A 21,017-nucleotide genomic window follows, 5' to 3' on the forward strand; every position below is an offset into this window, starting at 1 on the left:
ATTTTGGCAAATCCTCCATACAGATATTCTCCAGATCCTTCAGGTTTCGGGGCAGTCATTGGGTAACATGAGTTTCAGCTCCCACTACAGATTTTCTACTGGGTTCAGGTCTGGAGACTGGCAGGCCACTGCTGGAGCTTGAAATGCTTCTTATGGAGCCACCTTTTTAGTTGCCCTGGCTGTGTGTTTCAGATCATTGTCATACTGGAAGACTCAGCCATGACCCATCTTCAATATTCTTACTGAGAGTAATACATGACCTCCATCTTCCCTTCAATATAGTGCAGTCATCCTATCCCCTTTGCAGAAAAGCACCGCCAAAGTATGATATGTTCAACCCCATGCTTTACGATTGGATTGGTGTTCTTGAGGTTGTACTCAGTCTTCTTCCTCCAAACATGGGAAAGGAGTGGATACCAAAAAGTTCTATTTTCGTCTCATCTTACCACATGACCTTCTCACATGCCTCCTCTGGATCATCCAGATAGTCATTGGAAAACTTCACATAGGGCCTGGACAGGTACTGGCATGAGCAGTGGGACCTTGTGTGCCCTGCTGGATTTAATCCATTATGGCATTATGTGCTACTAACTAATCTTTGAGACTGTGGTCGCTGTTCTCTTCAGGTCACTGACCAGGTCCTCCCATGTAGTTCTGGGCTGATTCAGGACCTCTCTCGGAATCTTTACCCCACAAGGTAAGATCTTACATGGAGCCCTAGATAGAGTAAGATTGAGTGTTTCTTCCATTTTATAATTCATCCAACAGTTGTTGCCTTCTCACCAAGCTGCTTGCCTATTGTCCTGTAGCCCATCCCAGCCTTGTGTAGGTCTACAATTTTTTTCCCCTGGTGTCCTTAGACAGCTCTTTGGTTTTGACCATGGTGGAGAGGTTTGAGTGTAATACATTGTGTGGATAGGTGACTTTTGTAAAGGTAACAAGGTAAAACATGAGAAAATAATACAGGTAATTGTGCAAAATAGGAGGGCTACTTAAAGAAAAAAACAACATGCCTGTGAGAGCTGGAATTCTTCCTGGCTTGCAGGTGATCAAATACTTCATGCAATAAAATGCAAATTATTTAAAAATCACATTGATTTTCTGGATTTTTTTTTACTATTCTGTAAATGACAGCTAGTATTCACATGATAGAAATTACAGAACTCTCCAGTCTTTGCAGGTGGCAAAACTTGTAAAATTGGCAGTGTATCAAATACTTAATTTTCCCACTGTATCTAACTTGATAACCATTATATAATAAAAAAATGGGAAAGATGGGCTGTGTGCGGTTTCTAAGTGAGCTGTAACCCAGACTTTCCACTGCTTTGAATCCGGATATAAGGTTCACAACTGGGCTCACTCTGAAAGGCACTAACCCAGCCTTCTCACTGTTCAAAAAAAGAATACGGGAGAATTGCTCTGGCAATGACAAACATAGTAGGAAAGTTACTGGATTTTTATTGTGTGTGCTGTGTGACAGTTCTGTACAATTAGGATGTGCTATAGCACTGAACCAGGGCAGCATCAGATTTGTGAGGACAACTCTGTAACAGTCCAGTGTGTAACTATGGACCGATCAGTCTGGACAGTAATTTGATAGAAATATCTAACTCAAAACACAACATTTTGTTAATTAAAGCACTTTACACTTTTTTGCTGGCTACATTAGTAAAGTTGAAAGGATCGTATGACCATATAAAAAAAAAAAAAAAAAGGTTGTCCATTTTGAAAAAAAACCCAACAAAGTGTGTAACATAATAAGAACTTATACTTGAATTAACAAATACTCAATATCGGTACCAGCCTGGATGGCTAAAACTGTGCTGTGATACATAGATCTAGTAGGGAGCCATCTGAGCAATTTAAACAATAGTCAGCCACCCCCTCTACACATAGTAGACACCATTCTGTGTTTGCGCCAAGTCAGAAATGGATCTTCCAGAACCAATGCAAATATCGGGACGCTTTTCCTAATTTTAGTATGTGTAGAACTTGTATTACCTTTAAATATTTTATTAATGTGTATAAAATAATCTAAATCTATATATTATACATTTCTTTCAACTGGACCATGCCTTTATTTTTTTTCCCCAGAATTGCAAAATTGATGGCTAATTGTTAGGACAATTATCAGCTCAGTCAGGGTACATGACCCAGAATGCTTAGCGGCCTGAAAAGGGTCTTCCATTACTTTGATGACCGCTCACACCGACAAGTCATCAATATAAGATTGGTAGGGGTCTTGGCATCCTTACAGATCTGAGGTCATAAGATTGTGGGTGTCTAACTCCGCCCCACTGGAGATATTGATGACCTGTATTGATGATCTGTCATTTAGTATCGAAGTATTGGACTATCCCTTCAGAGGGAAACCATCACCACTTTTTTGGCGCATAACCTGCGGCCACCACCACCAGGCTCTCATATACAGCATGTCGCTCGGTTGGCCAGATGGGAGTCTCCGTTCTCCGGTGCCGCCTCTTTCGGCCATCTTCATCCTCCTCCTCTAGCTGCGGTGCATGACGTGTCCGATGTCATCCACACGCCGGCATTCAGGTCCTGAGCAGGCGCACTTTGATCTGTCCTGCTCAGGACAGATCAAAGTATTGTAGTGCGCCTGCACAGGACCGGCGAGTGTGTATGATGTAGCTCCTGCATGCATACAAGAGTCAAAAGGAGGACGAAGATGGCCGAAAGAGGAGGTGCCGGCACCGGAGACTCCTATCTGGCCAACCGAGTGACCGTTAGGCAAGTATTATAAAGTGTTTATGTTCTCACAGCGGCCTGGGCGCTTATATACAGCATGTTAGAATGCTGTACATAAAAGAGCCCGGTGGTGGTGGCCGCAGCTTATACGCCAAAAAAGTGGTGACAGGTTCCCTTTAAAGGGTTACTGCAAAACACCAAAGCCAAAGAAAGGCCATCAACTTTGTAGCTTTGTAAACCCCTTTTCTAAATGGAGCTCAAACATTTAAGAACGGTGTTTAAGTCTGAGTATGAGAAATGAAATACTCTATATGTAGTGACGAAGGTTTTGGGGCAGTCTAACCATATGTAAATGAGCGGAGGTTCATCAGACTCCACCAGTGTGATGTTGACCTGTCCCAATAGAACAGTAGGAATTTGATGGACTTTCAGGCATTTCATGGATTTAACATCTAGGGTTCACAGATTAATCCTAATAAATATGCAATTTGTGCTGCCTTAAACTGGATATGAATAGTTGTGATGCTGAATATCACTCCTGTGATTGGTGGACACTAGTCAGCTTTACTTGTGACCTGAATGATAAAAAGGTGTCAGCTTTATAGATGACGTTTTTAAAATTCCAAAACATTCCATGAATCAGAAAGTTTGTTGACAATGTAGTAACATTGTACTTACCAACCATAAAATGTTCTACCAACAGAAAAAAAATATCTATGCGAAGTTAGAGGGGGAAGAGGTGTCATTCATTTTAAAAGGTCATTCTCATCTTCATAGATGTACATGTTAGATGGTGCTCGTTAAAATGAACACTTCTGCAATTTACATTTGTAGCTTTTCTTGAGATTAACACTTCTTGTAACAGACCACCAGTGCTGTTTAGCAGCTGTGGCCATGCACAAAGTGCTTACAAGCTCTTTACTATCAAGCTTGTAAGCACTACTGTCAAGCATGCAGGATCAACGAAAAAGAAAAAGTTACTATCACAAGTATGGCTGCAAATTTTAATAAGACAGTATATTATAAAAGTGTTCATTTGCTCAAGCGCCATCTAAAAATAATAAAAAAAAAACCCTCAAATCTCATACACAGCACTTCCTAATTTATTCCAAACTTTTTTCAGATATGTTTGCATGTGTTTTACCTAAGTGTATACGGAGTGGACCTGTCCTCACTTCAATCTGATCTTATTTAATGCAAGTCGTCTCATGTGCAAGACAAATTTTGTTCCATTCAGGTAAGGAGTGAAAATCATTACACAACGCACAACTTTAGAACCAACTTTTATTTAGAAAAACACAGTACATGGTATGAAAATTACATCCTAAGCAGTAATAAAATCCTAATGTCTCAAGCCTACAGAAAAATAAATGTAGGAAAAATTATTTGGGTCAAATATTTAGATGTAGAAAAAGACAAACATCGCATCTCTGGTGGGCAACCAGTACTGTATTGAGGGAGGTATTGTGTTTTTACTACAATCAGCTGGGATCCACTTGGAAAACCCCTTTAAACCCGGCAGCCATCTTTTTCTTACCTTAAGGCCAAAAATACTGTTAGTGTTTCTAAGATAAAAAAAAATACCTATAGAATGAATTTTCATGCTTCCCTTGATATAGCTACGGGTCTCCTGTACCCTCTGGAAGCTGACAAAATTGTCCTTTATTCTAATGCAAGAGTCTTCTTAGCTCTATCACCATACTATGCAATAGCTCAGCTCCCTTCCTGATAATCAGGCAGAAAGCGATTTCTATTGGCTGCTCACTGAGCATGTGTGACCACCAGCACACTGGTCATTAGGTCAATGTGCAAATTACTATGCGCTCTGAACATCAGGGGGCGCCATTAAATAAGTAAATGTCAGTCTTCTTTCCTCTTTAAAGAGAACCTGTCATTTTTTTTATATTAAACTGCCCATAATGTGTTTTAAAAGATGGAAGGTGCATCACTAACATGATAAAGACTTTTTTTTAATGCTTAGGTGAATGCAGTAAATAAGTTAGGTTTCATAGGGGTGGAGCTTTTGCTTTCACCATCACTCAAGTTCAAGCATAATTCTTTTTTTTATTTTTAACTGAATTACAATGTGGGCGTGACAGATTACACCACAGGTCCTACAACATCACTTCTCTGCTGAGCTCCGCCCATGACTGTCACATGATCGTGACATCAGCACAAGTCCTGGACAACCACTTTTCTGCTGAGCGCCAGAGCTCTGCATTGGAGAAGTGATTGTGCAGGACCTGTGCTGATGTCACGATCATGTGACCGTAATGGGCGGAGCTCAGCAGAGAAGTGATTGTGCAGGACCTGTGCTGATGTCACGATCATGTGACCGTAATGGGTGGAGCTCAGCAGAGAAGTGATTGTGCAGGACCTGTGCTGATGTCACGATCATGTGACCGTAATGGGCGGAGCTCAGCAGAGAAGTGATGAAGGACCTGGATCCTGGAGCAAGCCCACAGCATTGTAATTAAGTTAAAAAAAAAAAAAATCATGCCTGAACTTGAGTGATCATATGATGATCTACATAATATATAGTGAACAACCCCAATATACACTTTTCTGCAAAAGAAGGAAATTCCCAAAGGAATATACAATGTGTACCCTGCTTCTCAAGATTATTCCTCAAAGTGTTATGTGATGCCACCAACAAGAAGGGTGAGCTATAGTTGGTAAATTATGGATTGGGGTCTGAAACATGCAATAATCTGTAGGGAGAATCTTACCTTTCCTCTCAGAAGCGTACAGGCTATGTTCTTGTGAACGTATAATACTGTCTGAACAGTTGACTCCCGAAGAGATCAAAGTCTCAAAAGTTCATATATTGGATGATTCTGCTGGCCCTCAAGTAACCCTGGGCGGCCAGCGTGAGTGTGGGAGCTGAACCACAGTAAGAGCGCCGTGCATCCTCTTCCTTCACACATACGAACGCTGGACACAGAAGGCACTAGTAGATGTTGTCCATTGCACAGATGCTCATTTTGAGGTATGTCACAAATACTAAATGTATATATGTGGTGCCTATGAATTTTCTATCTGATAATTTGTTCTTATAAAGGAGTTTTACAAAAGTTTTCTCTCTTTGGTAAGTGTGAAAAATAGGTGGTGTATTTACAAAATCGGAAGATTGTGAATAGAACCGTAGATTTAAACAACAATGAGCACAACAACTATGTCCAGCAATAGAAAATGGTGATAAACGCTTAAATATTCCCGACACCTACATAAATCCTCTCTGAATGACTGCAGTGTAAAAAGTACAAATAAGATGGAAATTACCATTCAGTCAAGGCACGGTCCTTCCGGACATACTTCGCTAAAGAGCATCCCCTTGCAGCTTTACAAATTCCCTAGATAGAAAAGTTGGCTGTGGAGGTTAGCTGTATCTATGTGGGTGAGTGAGGTACCGGTGGAGGCCTAAATCTGGAGTACGAGCAATTCATTTTAAAACAAGGTGTATGTTAGGTGTAGAATAGCCTCCTGGTATTTTTCTTCGTTTCTGGCTTACATCAATTGTTGGACTCTTCCTTTACGAACCAGAGTCATGTTTCAAGTTCCAGAATGCCAGTCACCATTTACATAATCCTGTATTCTCATTATCTCAACCCATTAAAAATGTCAACTCCGTTCATAGTTTTTTTTTTTTACCCCCCCAAAATTTAGTACATATGTGCATGTAGCTCTTTCAAAGACAAATCCAGTAATACAGTTTCGTGGCCAGTTCTGTTCCTCTGTCAATGAGAACTCAGAGAATGAACTGATACAAATGAGGATGAAGAACAATGGTAGATCTGAAGCCTCCGTCACTCTAGCTCTATTCCCAGCGCTGCCGCCTCCTGCTTGACTGAGTCCCTATGCTTTGTCATTTCAAGCAAAACAGCTGTCAGTCAAGGGGGAATCTGTGTTGGGTGAGGAATAGAGCTAGAGTGACAGAGGCTTCAGAGTGACCATAGCTCTTCAGGTTCATATACATATTAATTCAAAACATTTCTCATTAACAGAGGCATAATTTAAAAAAGGTAATGTTAACCCGTTGGTACCACTGTCCTGCTACACTACATGCTATCTTTCCCTCCGTCTCCGATCAGTGTTGGAGGTGTGGAGTGGAACGGGGTACCATGCTGCACATTTGGTGGATTTGTGTTGGAGTTAAACTCTTCTGGGACTCGTTTCTCTGTCCACGATAAGTGGGGATAATACTCCTAAAACGCCACAGGCGGCCCCTTTTATCTGTCCTCCCGGGGTCAGTTAGGTCTCAGAAGAATGGACTATAAAGATTTTGTCTGGCGGCGGCCCGCACGGTTATACCCAGGCATTGGAGGTCCTCACGGTCCCCAACCCTGGAGGAGTGGTACGGGGAGATGTGCAGCCTTTATAAGATAGAAGACCTGACTGTGGAATTTAACACTAGAACTACTGGACTCGTGACACCTATATAGAAATACATAGTGCAAAGTAGTCAAAATGACTACCTCAGTAGTTCTAGTGTTAATGGCACTACAGACAAATTCCTATAAATATGGAGCCCCTGGATTTTGTTTTTAGACTCTCCGGCATTTTCATCCTTGCTCCCCAATTCCTGAGGGCTCAGGTCCTCCCTGTGCATTGGCCCTCTCCTCCCGGATCTTTCTCCTTGATTTTGTTCTCTTGAGGGGTGTTCTGAGATCAGGAGGATGGGGCAGTATGAATAGGGGCGTTTTTTTTTTTTGTTTGGGGTTTGTCTTCTCCTGCCCTCTTTCCATCCCACTTCCTTCTTTTCTTTCCCTTTTCTATATCTTTCCTGTTTATCTATAAAAAGTATTGAAGGCATTGGTAAATGACTTTGTCAAGGTAGAGATTTTGGGTAAAGATAGCTAATGGTATCTTCATACAGGGTATCCAGAGACTGGTGCCGTATTAGCTGTATATCAGTGCTGATATTAATGAATCAGACAATGACCACACAGACATGTTCTCTCATTGAGCCAGCGTCACCAACTGAACTCGTATAATCTATAGCCCAGATTTTAGTATTACATTTCAACCTTCAGAAATATACAAAAAGTATCAATCTGTTTTCTCTCACACATCGAAACTGCATAGGGAGGGTTGGGGAGTGTATGTACCCACATTTCATCCCATGGATGGCACATTCCTTCTTTGTGTGGAACTACTGATAAGCACAAATACTTTCTTTGTTCATTGTTAGTACATCTGTTCACTTATCCTTGGTAACCCCTTCATGACTATACAGCTTAGAATTATATTATGGGTCTATGCGATGGCTACATAGACAGATAATTATCCAACTACATCTATATTTTGATTATTTACATACACACATACTCTTATTACGTTTAAACAAACAAACTATAGCTCAGGCCACCTCCACAACTTCTTCCTCAAAAATGTGTAGAGGGTTTGGTTCTACATAACTGTTCTTTACCTGTTGGGGTACTCTTATTTTTCAAGAATTTATGTCTACGCTGAGGATGTTTTGAAATGTTATGCTTGTAAAGCACTTTTGCTGCCCTGTTAAAACTTTAACAAAAAAAAAAAAGATTAAACATAAAAAAGGTAAAGTTGGACTTGTCTTTGAAAGCTACAAGTACATGTAAATAGTTGGGGGGAAAAGGGGATTATGTATTCGATTATAGTTCAGTAGATGCAGGATGCTACAAAAATCAATGCTTATGAACTACAATTAATCTTCTTTCCTAAATGGGTTTGCGGCTTAATCTGGTTCATAAAGTGAAAGACTAGTGTTGAGGGAGTAAAGCATTCGTGCTCACTATGCTGTTAGTGATTACTGTCTGCTACTTGCATATTCGTTACGAGTAGCGGGCGCAATGCAAGTCAATGGGAAATACTCGCTAGGTATCGAGTACCCCGAAAGCCATACTTTGTGCGAGTAGCGAATAGTATGGCATTCTAGTTACTTGATACTTAGCGAGTATTTCCCATTGACTTACATTGCGCCCGCTACTCAACGAATATGCAAGTAGTGGACAGTACTCACTAACAGCATCGATAGAGTATGAATAGTTAACTACTCGCTCAATACTATGAAAGACTAATTATAAAAGTAAATAAAAAAAAAAAAAAAGTCATATATGCAATCTGTGTAAAACACGTGTTACTTTGTTAATACTTGATACCTCAACGGCTTTTAAACGCATTTTCTTTCAATAGACTGCAGGAAAGCCTTTCTAGATGTATAAATATTCAAAAATAGTTTTAAGATGACAAAAAAAAAAGTTAATAAATACATCTTGATGTAACAAACCAATCCCCATGTGTGTAGATAAAGCAGAATAAAAAATATATATACATAGGTTAAAAAATGTAATTGCAAAGCTCACAGAGAAATAGAAATGTGCCTATATCACCCCCAGGGATGGATCCCTAATTGAAATCTTTATTCAACACATACAATTCACTATAGTGTGTGTAGAGGGTTCCCTTGTCATTGCTCAGGAAAAGCAAGGGTGGACATTAGGTCCAGGAGACACAAACAGAACAAAAACTAGATGTAAAGACACTGTAACTTGTCCTTTAACTACTAGGAAAACTGGTAACCAAAGTAATCACTGGAAATGGTGGATTGTGTTTCTCAAGCACTTAATTATACGTTTTGCAAATTCATTCCATAACATGTTTTCCAATGTATCATCTTCATACTGAGGTCCTGAAGGACTTTGTAGGATTTCCAGAACAAGAAAAATACCTTTTCCATGATATTTTGTCTCATGTACTACTAATGCGAATATTTTCAAGACAGTCTCCTCCCACCTCTGGCAGCTAGAGTATCCTCCCACCTCTGGCAGCTAGAGTCTCATCAGCTCTCCTGCCATGCCACTGTACAGACAGCTATGGTTATTGACTGCTCTGCAGTGAAAAGATCACTAGGCAGACATCTGAGTGAGCATGTGTGACCACGAGCACTCGGCTCATTAGGTGGATGTGCATGGTGCTATGCACTCTGGACACCAGGTGGCATCACAATGTCAATTATACATATATTAAAGCTTTATGCTAACACTACAATAAAGCCAAATGTGATTTTCTGATTGCATCGTGATCATTTTCTTTTATGTAAACAAAACGTCAGAACTGGTAAAAGGGATCATTTACAGCATGTATAAAAAATAAAAACATTAAAGCCTCAACATACAATACCAAGCAATACTACCCAAGATAAGGCTCTTCAGATGTTACAAAGGTTGAAAAAATGACTTCAGTCCATCATCAAGTTCAACCATTATACATTCTTTGTCACCGAATTATTCATAATTATAGTGTCTGCGATTACTCTCTTGTGGTCGGCATTCCACAGTCTGACTGCTCTAACGGTAAAAGAACCCCTTTTTTCTATTTAGCTGCTGTAAATCGCCTTTCTTCCACTCACAGTGAGTGCCCCCTGGTACTTAGAATTGTCTTTGCAAGGAATAAGTCATGTGCCAGTTCTTTGTATTGCCCACATGTGTATGTGTATTTATACATATAAATATGATCTCCTCAGAGATGTCTTTTTCTTAAGCTAAACAAACTGTTCCAACTTCTCATTATAGCATTGAACTTGCATGCCTTCTTATAACATAGTTGCAAACTTTGAAATGACCAACATCTGAAAATCCTGCTTAAAATTGGAGCCCAAAGCTGGATCCCATATTCTCGAGGTGTCCTTACTAGTGATGAGCAAGCACTACCATGCTCTGTATGTAACATAAGCCTTAGAAACTATGTCCATCTAGTTCAGCCTATTTTTAGTGCAGCTGGATGTTCGGATGGCTGCGACTCAAGCGCCCGAGTGTAATGGAAGTCAATGGGCGACTTGAGCATTTCTCCAGGAAATCTTCTTGAAAAATGCTCACGTCCCCATTGACTTCCATTACGCACGGTACTTGAGTCGAGTTCAGAGCATTTAACTGCTCTTAATGAGTACAGAGCATCGTAGTGCTCGCTCACCACAAGTCATTAGAAGGGCAACAATATGTTGGGTTCACGAGATTTTCTCTCTTGATATGTTGCATTGCATGACATAGGAGACAACACTAAACATGTGTAAATATGTAAACTGGATGTCCATGTAACCACCTTTGTGACTCGGGCAGAGCAGCAGCTTAGCATACGGTAGCTAATCTTTCCCTGAAACCTTGCAGATATCCGTTCTTTATAGAAGTCTTCTGAATGTCTCATTTAAAGTGTTAGCCCTCTGCTCACGTCTGCATCAAGAGGTGAGTGGGACAATTTTATTAGCATAGGAAAGGTGCACAATACTTTGCATTCAGGTAGGAATCTGTGGCCTTGCAGTCACCAAGTCTCACTGACCTCTCGAAACAGAAGTGAGTGGAGCAGGACTAAACCCTCTAACCAATCTAACAAGGACCTAAAAATACATAGGGCTAGAATACTAACGCAAGTTTTGAAAAGTTGCCAACTTTTGGTGTTGTACAACTATTTCCTACATTTTTTTTTTTTTTCACACCAGTTTGATACACCTCAGCCGAAAGTCACATAGCTGGAGCATTACATGGTGTAGTCAGTCCCTCCCCGTCAAATTAATAAACACTGCTGGCATTTTATATATACGATATACTACTCCAGCCCCTTAACTTCGCACAGAGGCGCACGCCACAAAGATGATGAATGAAGTCTTAAATGGTGCGCACCTCTTAATGAATTTGGAGCCGTGTGCTCCAGGCAAGACTGGCGTAGCGGGAACGTGCACTACATCAGTCTTGATGAATTTCTAAACCTTTCCCCCAATAAGTATATTTTCCACAAATTTCCTATAGGCATATTTTTACAAAATGAACCAATCACCTAAAATCTAGTAGTCTGTCCAGACAGTAAGGCACTATCCGAAAAAGTTTTTAGCATAAAAATGCTCACAGTAGTCAAATTATTTTTTTCCTTTCATAAACTGCATGAACAGCCAATGCGTCCTCATGAAGGTACCAGAGGACGTAGTGATAGCGCTACAAAAGGACACCTAAAAATATATCTAAAATCGTCCTTATAGTAAGATGCTGTAATGTACAATATAAAGCAGTCAATTACAGAACAGAGTACGAAAAACATTTTAAAGAAAGCCTTACCGTGATGTGGGTTCATTGGCCCAGGAGCATTATTTGGCCCTCCTTGTGGAGCAGGCCCAAATCCATTTCCATTATCATCAGACTCAATATTTTCTCGTCCAGATCCAAGAGATATAGGATGTCCTTGTGACACATCTGAATCGTTTGATGAAGGACCTACTGCAGCTAAGAAACAAGTGTTATTCACAAAGCTCCCAGCATTAATGAGGCCAGAACAGTTCTGCAAAAAAAATCGCCCAAAAACCAACGCAACATCATCGGCTCCAAGCATCCTATTCTGCTCTAGTGAGTTTGCAGGCATTTTACATAGTAATTAAAAGAAATGAAATTAGGTGCATGTGTGTCCTACAAGATATAAGACCGTAGCTTTACAAATATTAATTTCAGTGGGGACTGACTTTGAAGCGCTGCTGTTCAAGTTCTAAGATAATATATATTGCTTATAATCTGTACACTGAACTCATAATTAATCATCATCCATCTAAAGCTATAAACATGAGAACAAATATAAACCATGATGTTCCAGAATGGAAGTCACTTACAGGTCGGAGGCATGGCGAATCCAGGTAAAGGTCCGGGTAAAGGTCCAGATAAAGGTCCGGGTAAAGGTCCTGGTAAAGGTCCAGATAAAGGTCCAGGTAAAGGTGGAGGAATAGATAATGGACCCATGGGAGGGGGCATCCCCGGAGGAGGTAGAAAGCCTGGAGGGCAGATACAGTGTTAGAGAAATCAGTGACTGAAATGCTTCATCACAATTGTAACCCTGGCATTGTAATTATCCTGAATGGTTTTCCTTCTGCTCATTCGGAGAGCCACACTGTGCGGCTTACATATTAAGGGTTGTCTCACAAAGTAGATTTTAATCAATAGATCTTGGAATAATAATAAGTTGCACAATTGGATGTGTTTAAAATAAATGTTTCTGCGTGGCGTAATCTTATGCCCCCTATGAGCTGTGTAATGGCCAGATCTGATAATACCAAACAACATCCCCCCACCTTTAAAAAAAAAAAAAATAAAAAAAATTCTTATTCCAATATTATATATTTAAATTTCCACATTGGCTACTAGGCCTAATGTTGGACTCAAACTTCCTATTTTTTCAGCAGCCACATGAACAGTCAGTCCTTTGTTGCTTAACTCAAAGTATTTTTTTTGCCCATGCTAAGATCTTGCCACAAATCACTATGAAGATGGAGTAGGTGAGCTGTGACATCATCTGTTGTGAATGTGTGTCATCTACTGTACAAGGGGCTGCTGATAAGTCTTTGTGTTCACTTTTTTTGTACATGAAAGCCTTATGTGTCTAATATATGTTTTCAAAATTTTGTGTTTGTTGCTTATGGCAACAGTGTTCTATGCACGCGGGAAAACAATGGCAGAATCAAATGCAATATTCACAGCAACTGAGAGCAGAGGAGAGATACAATTCTTGTTTCTGTAAGGAAAGTCCGCAAAGGATATTCATGGTGATATGTCGCAGATATTGGGGGGGGGGGGGGGGGAATCAATGCCCTTCATATTCCACAGTTAAGAACTAGGTTACCAAATTTAAAAAGGGGCCCCTTCAGCACCAATGATGAGGAACGTCCTGGACGCCCGAGAGTGGTTGTTCCGGAGATCGTCGATGCTGTGCACAACCTCATACTGAAGAATCCACGAATTTCAGCTAAAGCAATAGCAGACATCATGGGGATTTCCCGTGAACGTTTTTGTGTCATTATACATGAACATTTGGACATGAGGAAGCTTCTGCAAAGTGGGTCCCCAAATGTTTGACAACAGATCAGAGAAGCAGCGAGTGAAAACTTCCTGGTCCATTTGTCAGTGTTTCCGGACTGATAAGAACTTGCTGGATTGACTGGTCACTATGGATGAGACCTGGATTTATTTGTATGACCCTGAAAACAAGGAGCAGTCAAAAGAGCGGAGGCACAGTGGTTCCCCTCATCCAAAGAAGTTCAGGATGCAAAAATCAGCCACTAAGGTGATGGCGTCTGTGTCCTGGGATTAGGAGGGCGTGCTGCTAGTGGACTACCTTCAGAAGGGTTCCACCATCAATGCAAGGTATGACATTAAACTTTTGGACCAAATGAAGGCAGCTCTGAAGGCCAAAAGGCGCAGCAAGCTGTCTAAAGGAATCTTGTTCCTGCAAGACAACGCCTCCGCTCACACTGCACAAGCGACCACATCAAAACTGGCAGAGCTGGGCTTCCAGCTGGTTGACCACCCACCTTATTCACCAGATCTAGCTCCCTCCAACTATCTGTTTCCAAACCTGTAAAAACACCTCAGGGGTACCAAATTTCACACCATTTCTAATGCCATGGCTGCTTCAGATGCCTAGTTTAAAGGCACAACCGAAATTCTTCTTTTTGCTAGGCTACAGAACTTGGAATACCGATGTAAGAAGTGTGGTGACATCAGTGGAGAGTATGTGGAATAAATGTAAAGTTTCAGCATCAAAACTCGTTACTTTCTTAGTAAAGCCAAAGACTTAGCAGCAGCCTCTCGTATATAGGGGTGTTGTCAGTAGTGATGAGTATTGCCATGCTTGGTATTCATAACGAACAGTACGATGCCCAGACAGACACAATTTGTGTACAAAGTATGATGAAGTTGACGAGGAACGCAAGCATTTTTCGAACATCTGTAGGTTCCCACATTGTGAACTCAGTTGAACCCATTGTGGGACACAGAGGCACTGCAAGTTCAATTGAGTTCACTGAGGGCAGCGGGGGAGCCCCAAAGTGTGAACTTTGGTGATCTGACTGCCAGATTGTGGGACACAGTGCCAAAGAAGTCCGGCAATCCGATCACCAGAGTTCACACTTTGGGATTTCCCCGCTGCCCTCTGTGAACTCAGTTTAACCCATTGTGGGAACAGCAGTGCAGCAGGTTCAATTGAATTCACTAAGGGCAGTGAACTCCAGTGTGCCCCCGAATGTGAGCTTGAGTGACCTGACTGCCAGACTGTCTCCTGTGGCAGCTGCAATCTGGCATTGTGTTCATCGGCAGTCACACTTGCTACCAAGGTGAGCATGGCTGTGACTTCCAGTGAACTCAGCAACGTTGTGGCTTCTCATAGCTGGGTCCCATGCGGCTGTGTGTCCCAGAAGCTGGAGTGAGTGGTCGCGTTTTGCATCACTGCAGCTTCTGGATGTAACAGAACTGAGATCATTGTATGAATGTTGGACTTGCAGGGGCGTTTTTGTGGTTAATAAAAAGGTGAAATAGGGTGTGTTTTTTTTAAATTTCATTTCAAATAAAGGATTTTTTGGTATTTCTTTTGACTTACAGGTCAGTAATGGGGGGAGTCTCAGACCCCCTACCCTTTACTAACCTAAGGCTTGATGGCAGTTGTGATTTTTGACAAATCACGGCTGACACCACCAAATATTACCCAGATTGCTATTGCACCAGGGCAATTGGGATAAGCAGTGTAAAGCACCAGAATTGGTGCATGTTATGGATGTGCCACTTCTGGGGCGGCTGCGGGCAACTATTTTTAGGCTCGGAGGGGCCAATGACCATGGCTCTTCCCACCCCGATAACACCAGCACCCATCTGCCAGCTTTACCGTGGCTGGTTATCAAAAATAAAGTGTGAGGGCACAGGTTTTTTTTTTTTTGTTTTTTTTTTTTAAATTATGGGATCCTCTCTATTTTTGATAGCCAGCCACAGTAAAGCAGACTGCTGAGTTGCAGCCTGTAGCTGCTGCTTTACCCCCGCTGGTTATCAAACATAGGGCGGGATCCCACTTATTGCACTGGCCAATTACAGCCATGCCAATACAGTACCCACACCAAAAAAAGCTTGCCGATTGGCTGCTCTGCGGCCTTTCAACAAGCCTTATTTCGATGACAAAACCCAACAGGAACCGGATGTACAGTAAAAAGTCCGTACTCAGGGTTCAACAGCAGACACAAGGTATTCGGTACAAACCCCGAACTTTACAGTTTTGGTTCGCTCATCCCTATTTGCCAGTCGTGGGTTCCTAGCATGTGTTCCAGCAAGAGCCATCTTACATTACCTTTTGAAGAGCCCCTTTAAAGAAGACCTCTCAAGCCATAACACTTAAAACAAAAAACATTGTCAGTAATTGTATCAGTCCCGGTGGGCTGCATCCTACTTCCTATCCTTTCACTACTTTCTCTGACCCACTCTTTCCTCTTTATACTTCATGACTGCCTCTTTCTTTTAGCTTTCTTTTTTGTTTTACTATTTTATATGGTTTAAAAGGAGTGAGTATCCATGTATCAATGTAATCTTCGACATTCCATTATGAAGCCCATGATAGTTTGTTATCGTTCAGATTGTCGATGAGTGCTATTTGCTACAGCACGGTTCAGTGTTCTTCTCATGTATGTTTCTTTTTTTGAAAACTCAATAAAAAAACTTTAAATTGGAAAAAAAACATTGTCAGTAATATGGGGCAGAGGGGCTGATTAAAATGGTTTTATTTTCTTCCACAGCACTGTGGAGATAAAGGATTTTTAAAGGGAACAAGTCACCAGATTTGTTCCTTATAAGATGTGGCCACCACCAGTAAGCTTTTATATACAGTATTCTAGAATACTATATACAAATACCCAGGCTGCTCTGTATAACAAAACATATTATACTCGCCTGCCGAGCGGTCGGATTCGATGGGCGGCGCTGGTCTTGGTCCAGTGCCTCCTATGTTCCTTCCATCACAGTCCACCTGCCCAGGTCCGTGTGGATGACGCGTCCTACGTCACCCTCACAAAGGCCTCCATTGCGCTCCTGCGCTCGCGCACTTTTCTCTGCCATGCTGAGGGCAAATCAAAGTATTGTAGTGCGCATGCGCAGGCAGTCTTTGACCTTTCCCTGCTCATTACAGTACTTTGCTCTGCCCTTAGCGGGGCAGAGTGAGGTGCAATGGAGGCCTCTGTGTGGATGATGTAGCATGCATCATCCACATGGAACAGGGAAGGAGGGCGGCGATCACAAGAAGATAGAAGATGCCAGACCAGGACAAATGATGCCCATCAGACTAGCGCCCAGCAGGCAAGTTTAATAAAAGCTGATTTTTTTATGTTAACCACCTCACGACTGGTCGACTTTGCACTTTCCATTTTTTTTTGCCACCCTTCTTCCGAGAGCCATAACTTTATTTTTCCGCCAATATAGCCATGTGAGGGCTTTCTTTTGCGGAACGAGTTGTACTTTTAAATTAAACCGTGAGTTTTACCATATAGTGTACTTGAAAATGTCAAAAAAAATTAATTCTAAATGTGGAAAAATTGCAAAAAAAAAAAAGGTGCGATTGCATTATTGTTTGAGATATTTTATTCACTGTGTTTACTATTCAGAGAGATGCCTCAGGTCGGTGAGAGTTCGTTGGCACCAAACGTATAAATTTACTTTTATCTAAAAGGTTAAAAAAAAAAAAAAAAAAAAAAAAATCAGAAGTTTGTCCAAAAAAAAGGTTGTGCACCTTTTGCGCCATTTTCCGTGACCTGTAGCGTTCTCAATTTTCGGGATCTATGACTCAGTAACTACTTATTTTTTGCGTCTCGAACTGATGGTTTTAATGGTATCATTTTTGCGCAGATGCTTCATTCTAATCACCTGTTATTGCACTTTGCGCAAAAATTGGGGCGACCAAAAACAATTTTGACGTTTGGAATTTATTTTGCCGCTACGCCATGTACCAATTAACACTAGAAGTCCCAGGAATTTCGAGCTCCATAGGGTTCAAATGGTAAAAATGTCAAATGACCCCACTTCTGGAACTTCTAGTGTTACTTAATTTTAAATTTTGTTCAAGCATTTCGGAAACCCTTTAATTTTCAATGGAACGAAAGGTGATTTGAACTTTTAGGTTTTTTTTCAAAACATTTTTTTTTTATTTTACTAGTCCCCCTAGGGGCTATAAAGATCAGTAGTCTGATCGCTCATTCTTTTCTCCCAATCAGAGCAGCACCGCTCAGATTGGGAGAAATGATCATCTCTAGTAACCTGCAGTACTCTGCTGCTGGTTACAGGACCTGAGTCATGTGAGCTACATGAGTCATCACATGACCCTGTGCTACCATGAGAACCATGGGATCCATGTGATCACGTCACGTGACTTCCAGTGACAGGCGGTGAGTAAACCTTTACCAAGATTGTCATTAAAATGGCGCTGTCACATTTTGACAGAGCCATTTAAGGGGTTAACAGGTACGGGTGGATAACTATTCCACTCGTGCCTGCAAGGCACACGTCAGCTGTACAAATCAGCTGACATGTGCGAGGATCCCTCCCGGCTGCCCGCAGCAGCTGGTGGGGATTAACACTTACCGCTAGGACATAACTTTACAGCTTTAAGTCGTTAAGGGGTTTTACAGAAGTGTCTGGGCACTTACATACCGCATTCTAGAATACTGTACATAAGGGCTTACTGGTGGTGGCCGCAGCTTATAAGGGACAAACCCGGTGATAGGTTCCCTTTAAGTTGATATGCAAACTTCCCCTTGAACTTGGGGGTTTTAACAGTTTTTTTCTCAGAGAACCACAAATTTTATCTCTATAATACTGCCCAATCATAATTTAAACAGGTAAACAAAAGTATTCATACCCAGTGAACTTTTCCACTTTTATGCATGTTACGCCAGACAACTTAAAAAGTGTAACTGTAGCTTTAATTCGTTCATAAATCAATAGTCCCCTGAAAATAAACAACTTTGTAATATATCTATGTTACCAGACAAATTTGCTTCTTTCTCTGCCAGAATTGATCAAATTATGAAAATTATCGATTGAGCCAAAATCTGTATTCAGTGAAGACTTTCCCATTACTGAGATAGGAGATGGCAGTTGGTGCTGATGAGGGGAGCCAGAGGCAGAGCCAGAGGGGGAGCCCAGAGCGAGGCGCCAGAGCCCAGAGCGAGGCGCCAGAGCCCAGAGCGAGGCGCCAGAGCCCAGAGAGAGGCGCCAGAGCCCAGAGAGAGGCGCCAGAGCCCAGAGAGAGGCGCCAGAGCCCAGAGAGAGGCGCCAGAGCCCAGAGAGAGGCGCCAGAGCCCAGAGCGAGGCGCCAGAGCCCAGAGCAAGGCGCCAGAGCAAGGCGCCAGAGCCCAGAGCAAGGCGCCAGAGCCCAGAGCAAGGCGCCAGAGCCCAGAGCAAGGCGCCAGAGCCCAGAGCAAGGCGCCAGAGCCCAGAGCAAGGCGCCAGAGCCCAGAGCGAGGCGCCAGAGCCCAGAGCGAGGCGCCAGAGCCCAGAGCGAGGCGCCAGAGCCCAGAGCGAGGCGCCAGAGCCCAGAGCGAGGCGCCAGAGCCCAGAGCGAGGCGCCAGAGCCCAGAGCGAGGCGCCAGAGCCCAGAGCGAGGCGCCAGAGCCCAGAGCGAGGCGCCAGAGCCCCACCTCCCTCCTATCTACATAGAATTTCATCAGTAACAACTGCCATGTCCTCTCAGTATGAAAAAAATAAAAATAAAATTACTGCTATATTTTTAAACCGTCTAATATCCTAACAAAATAAAAACATTTTACAGATGGAGCTGATGTTAAGCTGAAAGAAGGTAAATGTTAATTATTTGGTGTAGTGTGATGATCTGGATTAAAGGAATAATCAAAGTTTGAAAATTGCAACATTTTTAGAAATAGTCAAATTTCCGATATTTTTATAAACAAAACAAAGTCCTAAATTTAGCATTAAAGTATAAAGTGTCACAAAAAATCTTAATCACTGGGATATGTTCAAGCATTCCAGAATTTTTGTCACACAAAGTGAAGCATTTGGCCTGGTCACTAAGGGGTTAAAATTGGGCGAAGTCATAGAGGGAAAACGTAACTGCCCCCAGAGAAAATTAATGAAACACTTGGTTCAAGGGGAAATTTACATATCAAGTTTAAGAGCCTCTATCTCCACAATGCCAAGAACAATCATAAAATTATTGAACCAGCCTTTTTCTCTCTTTCTTAGAGACATACAGATTAAAATAGAAAACAACTTGAGCGGTCCTCTTCAACCCATGGGCACAGCGAGCAGTGTGGTAGGCTTCCAGATGTTATGGGGCTCCCCTCCAGTGAACTGCAGCCGTGAGGGCCATGGTGGGGGCAGCGGTGCACGGAATATAATACGGATAATAGGACATCTACAGTGTCATAAGCTCGGATGTGGTGTATTTCGCATTTCTAGGTTAGTCACTATTGCAAATCACAAACACCCTTACTAAGGTTCTCAAAAGGATAAAATTACAAAGATAGCTCCTGCAAGCCTACAAATGACAACTAAAATAATGGTTTGGCATCAATTGTAGGCCCGACCCATCACGCATGGTGCTCTGCACCGAAGCTCATACTGGCGTCTGCCAGTGCATTATATATTTTATTTATTTATATACACAAATATATTTATTATTAGATAGAGATAGATCTATCTATATCCATCTATAGCTATCTATATCTATCTATATCTACACACACACACACACACACACACACACACACACACACACACACACACACACAGATTACATAATATATATATATATATATAAGTTGTCTGTAGTGGTGACAGGACAGTGCTCATTGGTCCTGTATGTACATGACAAGCTCCTCAGAGCCGCTGAGCTCAGTACCACTGTAAGTGGACCCATGGAAGTACCAGGAAGTACGAAACGGCCGTCGTCCTGAGGGAGCTGGCACCCGGCTCTCTTACCGCTGTTTTACTCCACTTCATGGTTTGAATAAAGAACAGCTTGGATTTTCCCTGTGAGTGCAGTGATCTCATTTTTTCTTTGGAATTCTTGGATTATTACCTTGTTTCCACGAGCACCCAGGAACCAGCGCAGTGGCTGACTGACCGTCTTAGTCTCACTCCTCCCGGGCACCAGCACAAGGTACATAACTGTAGTGCACACCCGTACCTTTCTGGCTCAGTAGCACTGTATGTATATGGCACAAGCTCCTCAGAGCCGCTAAGCTCATTGGCACTGCCCATGTACGCATGTTTTAAAAAACCAATGAACTGTAACGACCCTTTTAAGACTGTTTTGCACCAAATCCTTCTTCGAAGCATTTATGTTCAAGTCTATTTTCCACTTCGTTGGATTTTTTTCCCTCTGCCATTATTGTTGTGTTTTTTCTTTGGAATCTAGACGTTTGTGGCAACAATTTTCTTTAATGCGAGGTAACCGCTAATGTGTTAGGATTTTTTCTCATGTTGAATGCACCTATAGTCTTTCAAATAGCAAAATTGTTTAATCCCAGCTCCCTGCTC

The 21,017-nt window shown here is 41.8% G+C and overlaps 1 protein-coding gene across 1 annotated transcript in view; it reads right to left on the reverse strand.

Annotated features, from left to right (window-relative positions):
• SCAF4 (SR-related CTD associated factor 4) overlaps positions 1–21,017 on the reverse strand; it is a 211,875-nt gene that overhangs the window by 58,880 nt on the left and 131,978 nt on the right. Inside the window, exons 18-19 of the mRNA XM_075335036.1 lie at positions 12,332–12,490; positions 11,790–11,954 (exon numbers count right to left, since the gene is read on the reverse strand). Of these exons, the coding sequence (XP_075191151.1) occupies positions 11,790–11,954; positions 12,332–12,490 (324 nt within the window). The remainder of the gene's footprint in view (positions 1–11,789; positions 11,955–12,331; positions 12,491–21,017) is intronic.

Source organism: Anomaloglossus baeobatrachus, chromosome 2 (genome assembly GCF_048569485.1).
Source record: "Anomaloglossus baeobatrachus isolate aAnoBae1 chromosome 2, aAnoBae1.hap1, whole genome shotgun sequence".
Taxonomy (NCBI): domain Eukaryota; kingdom Metazoa; phylum Chordata; class Amphibia; order Anura; family Aromobatidae; genus Anomaloglossus; species Anomaloglossus baeobatrachus.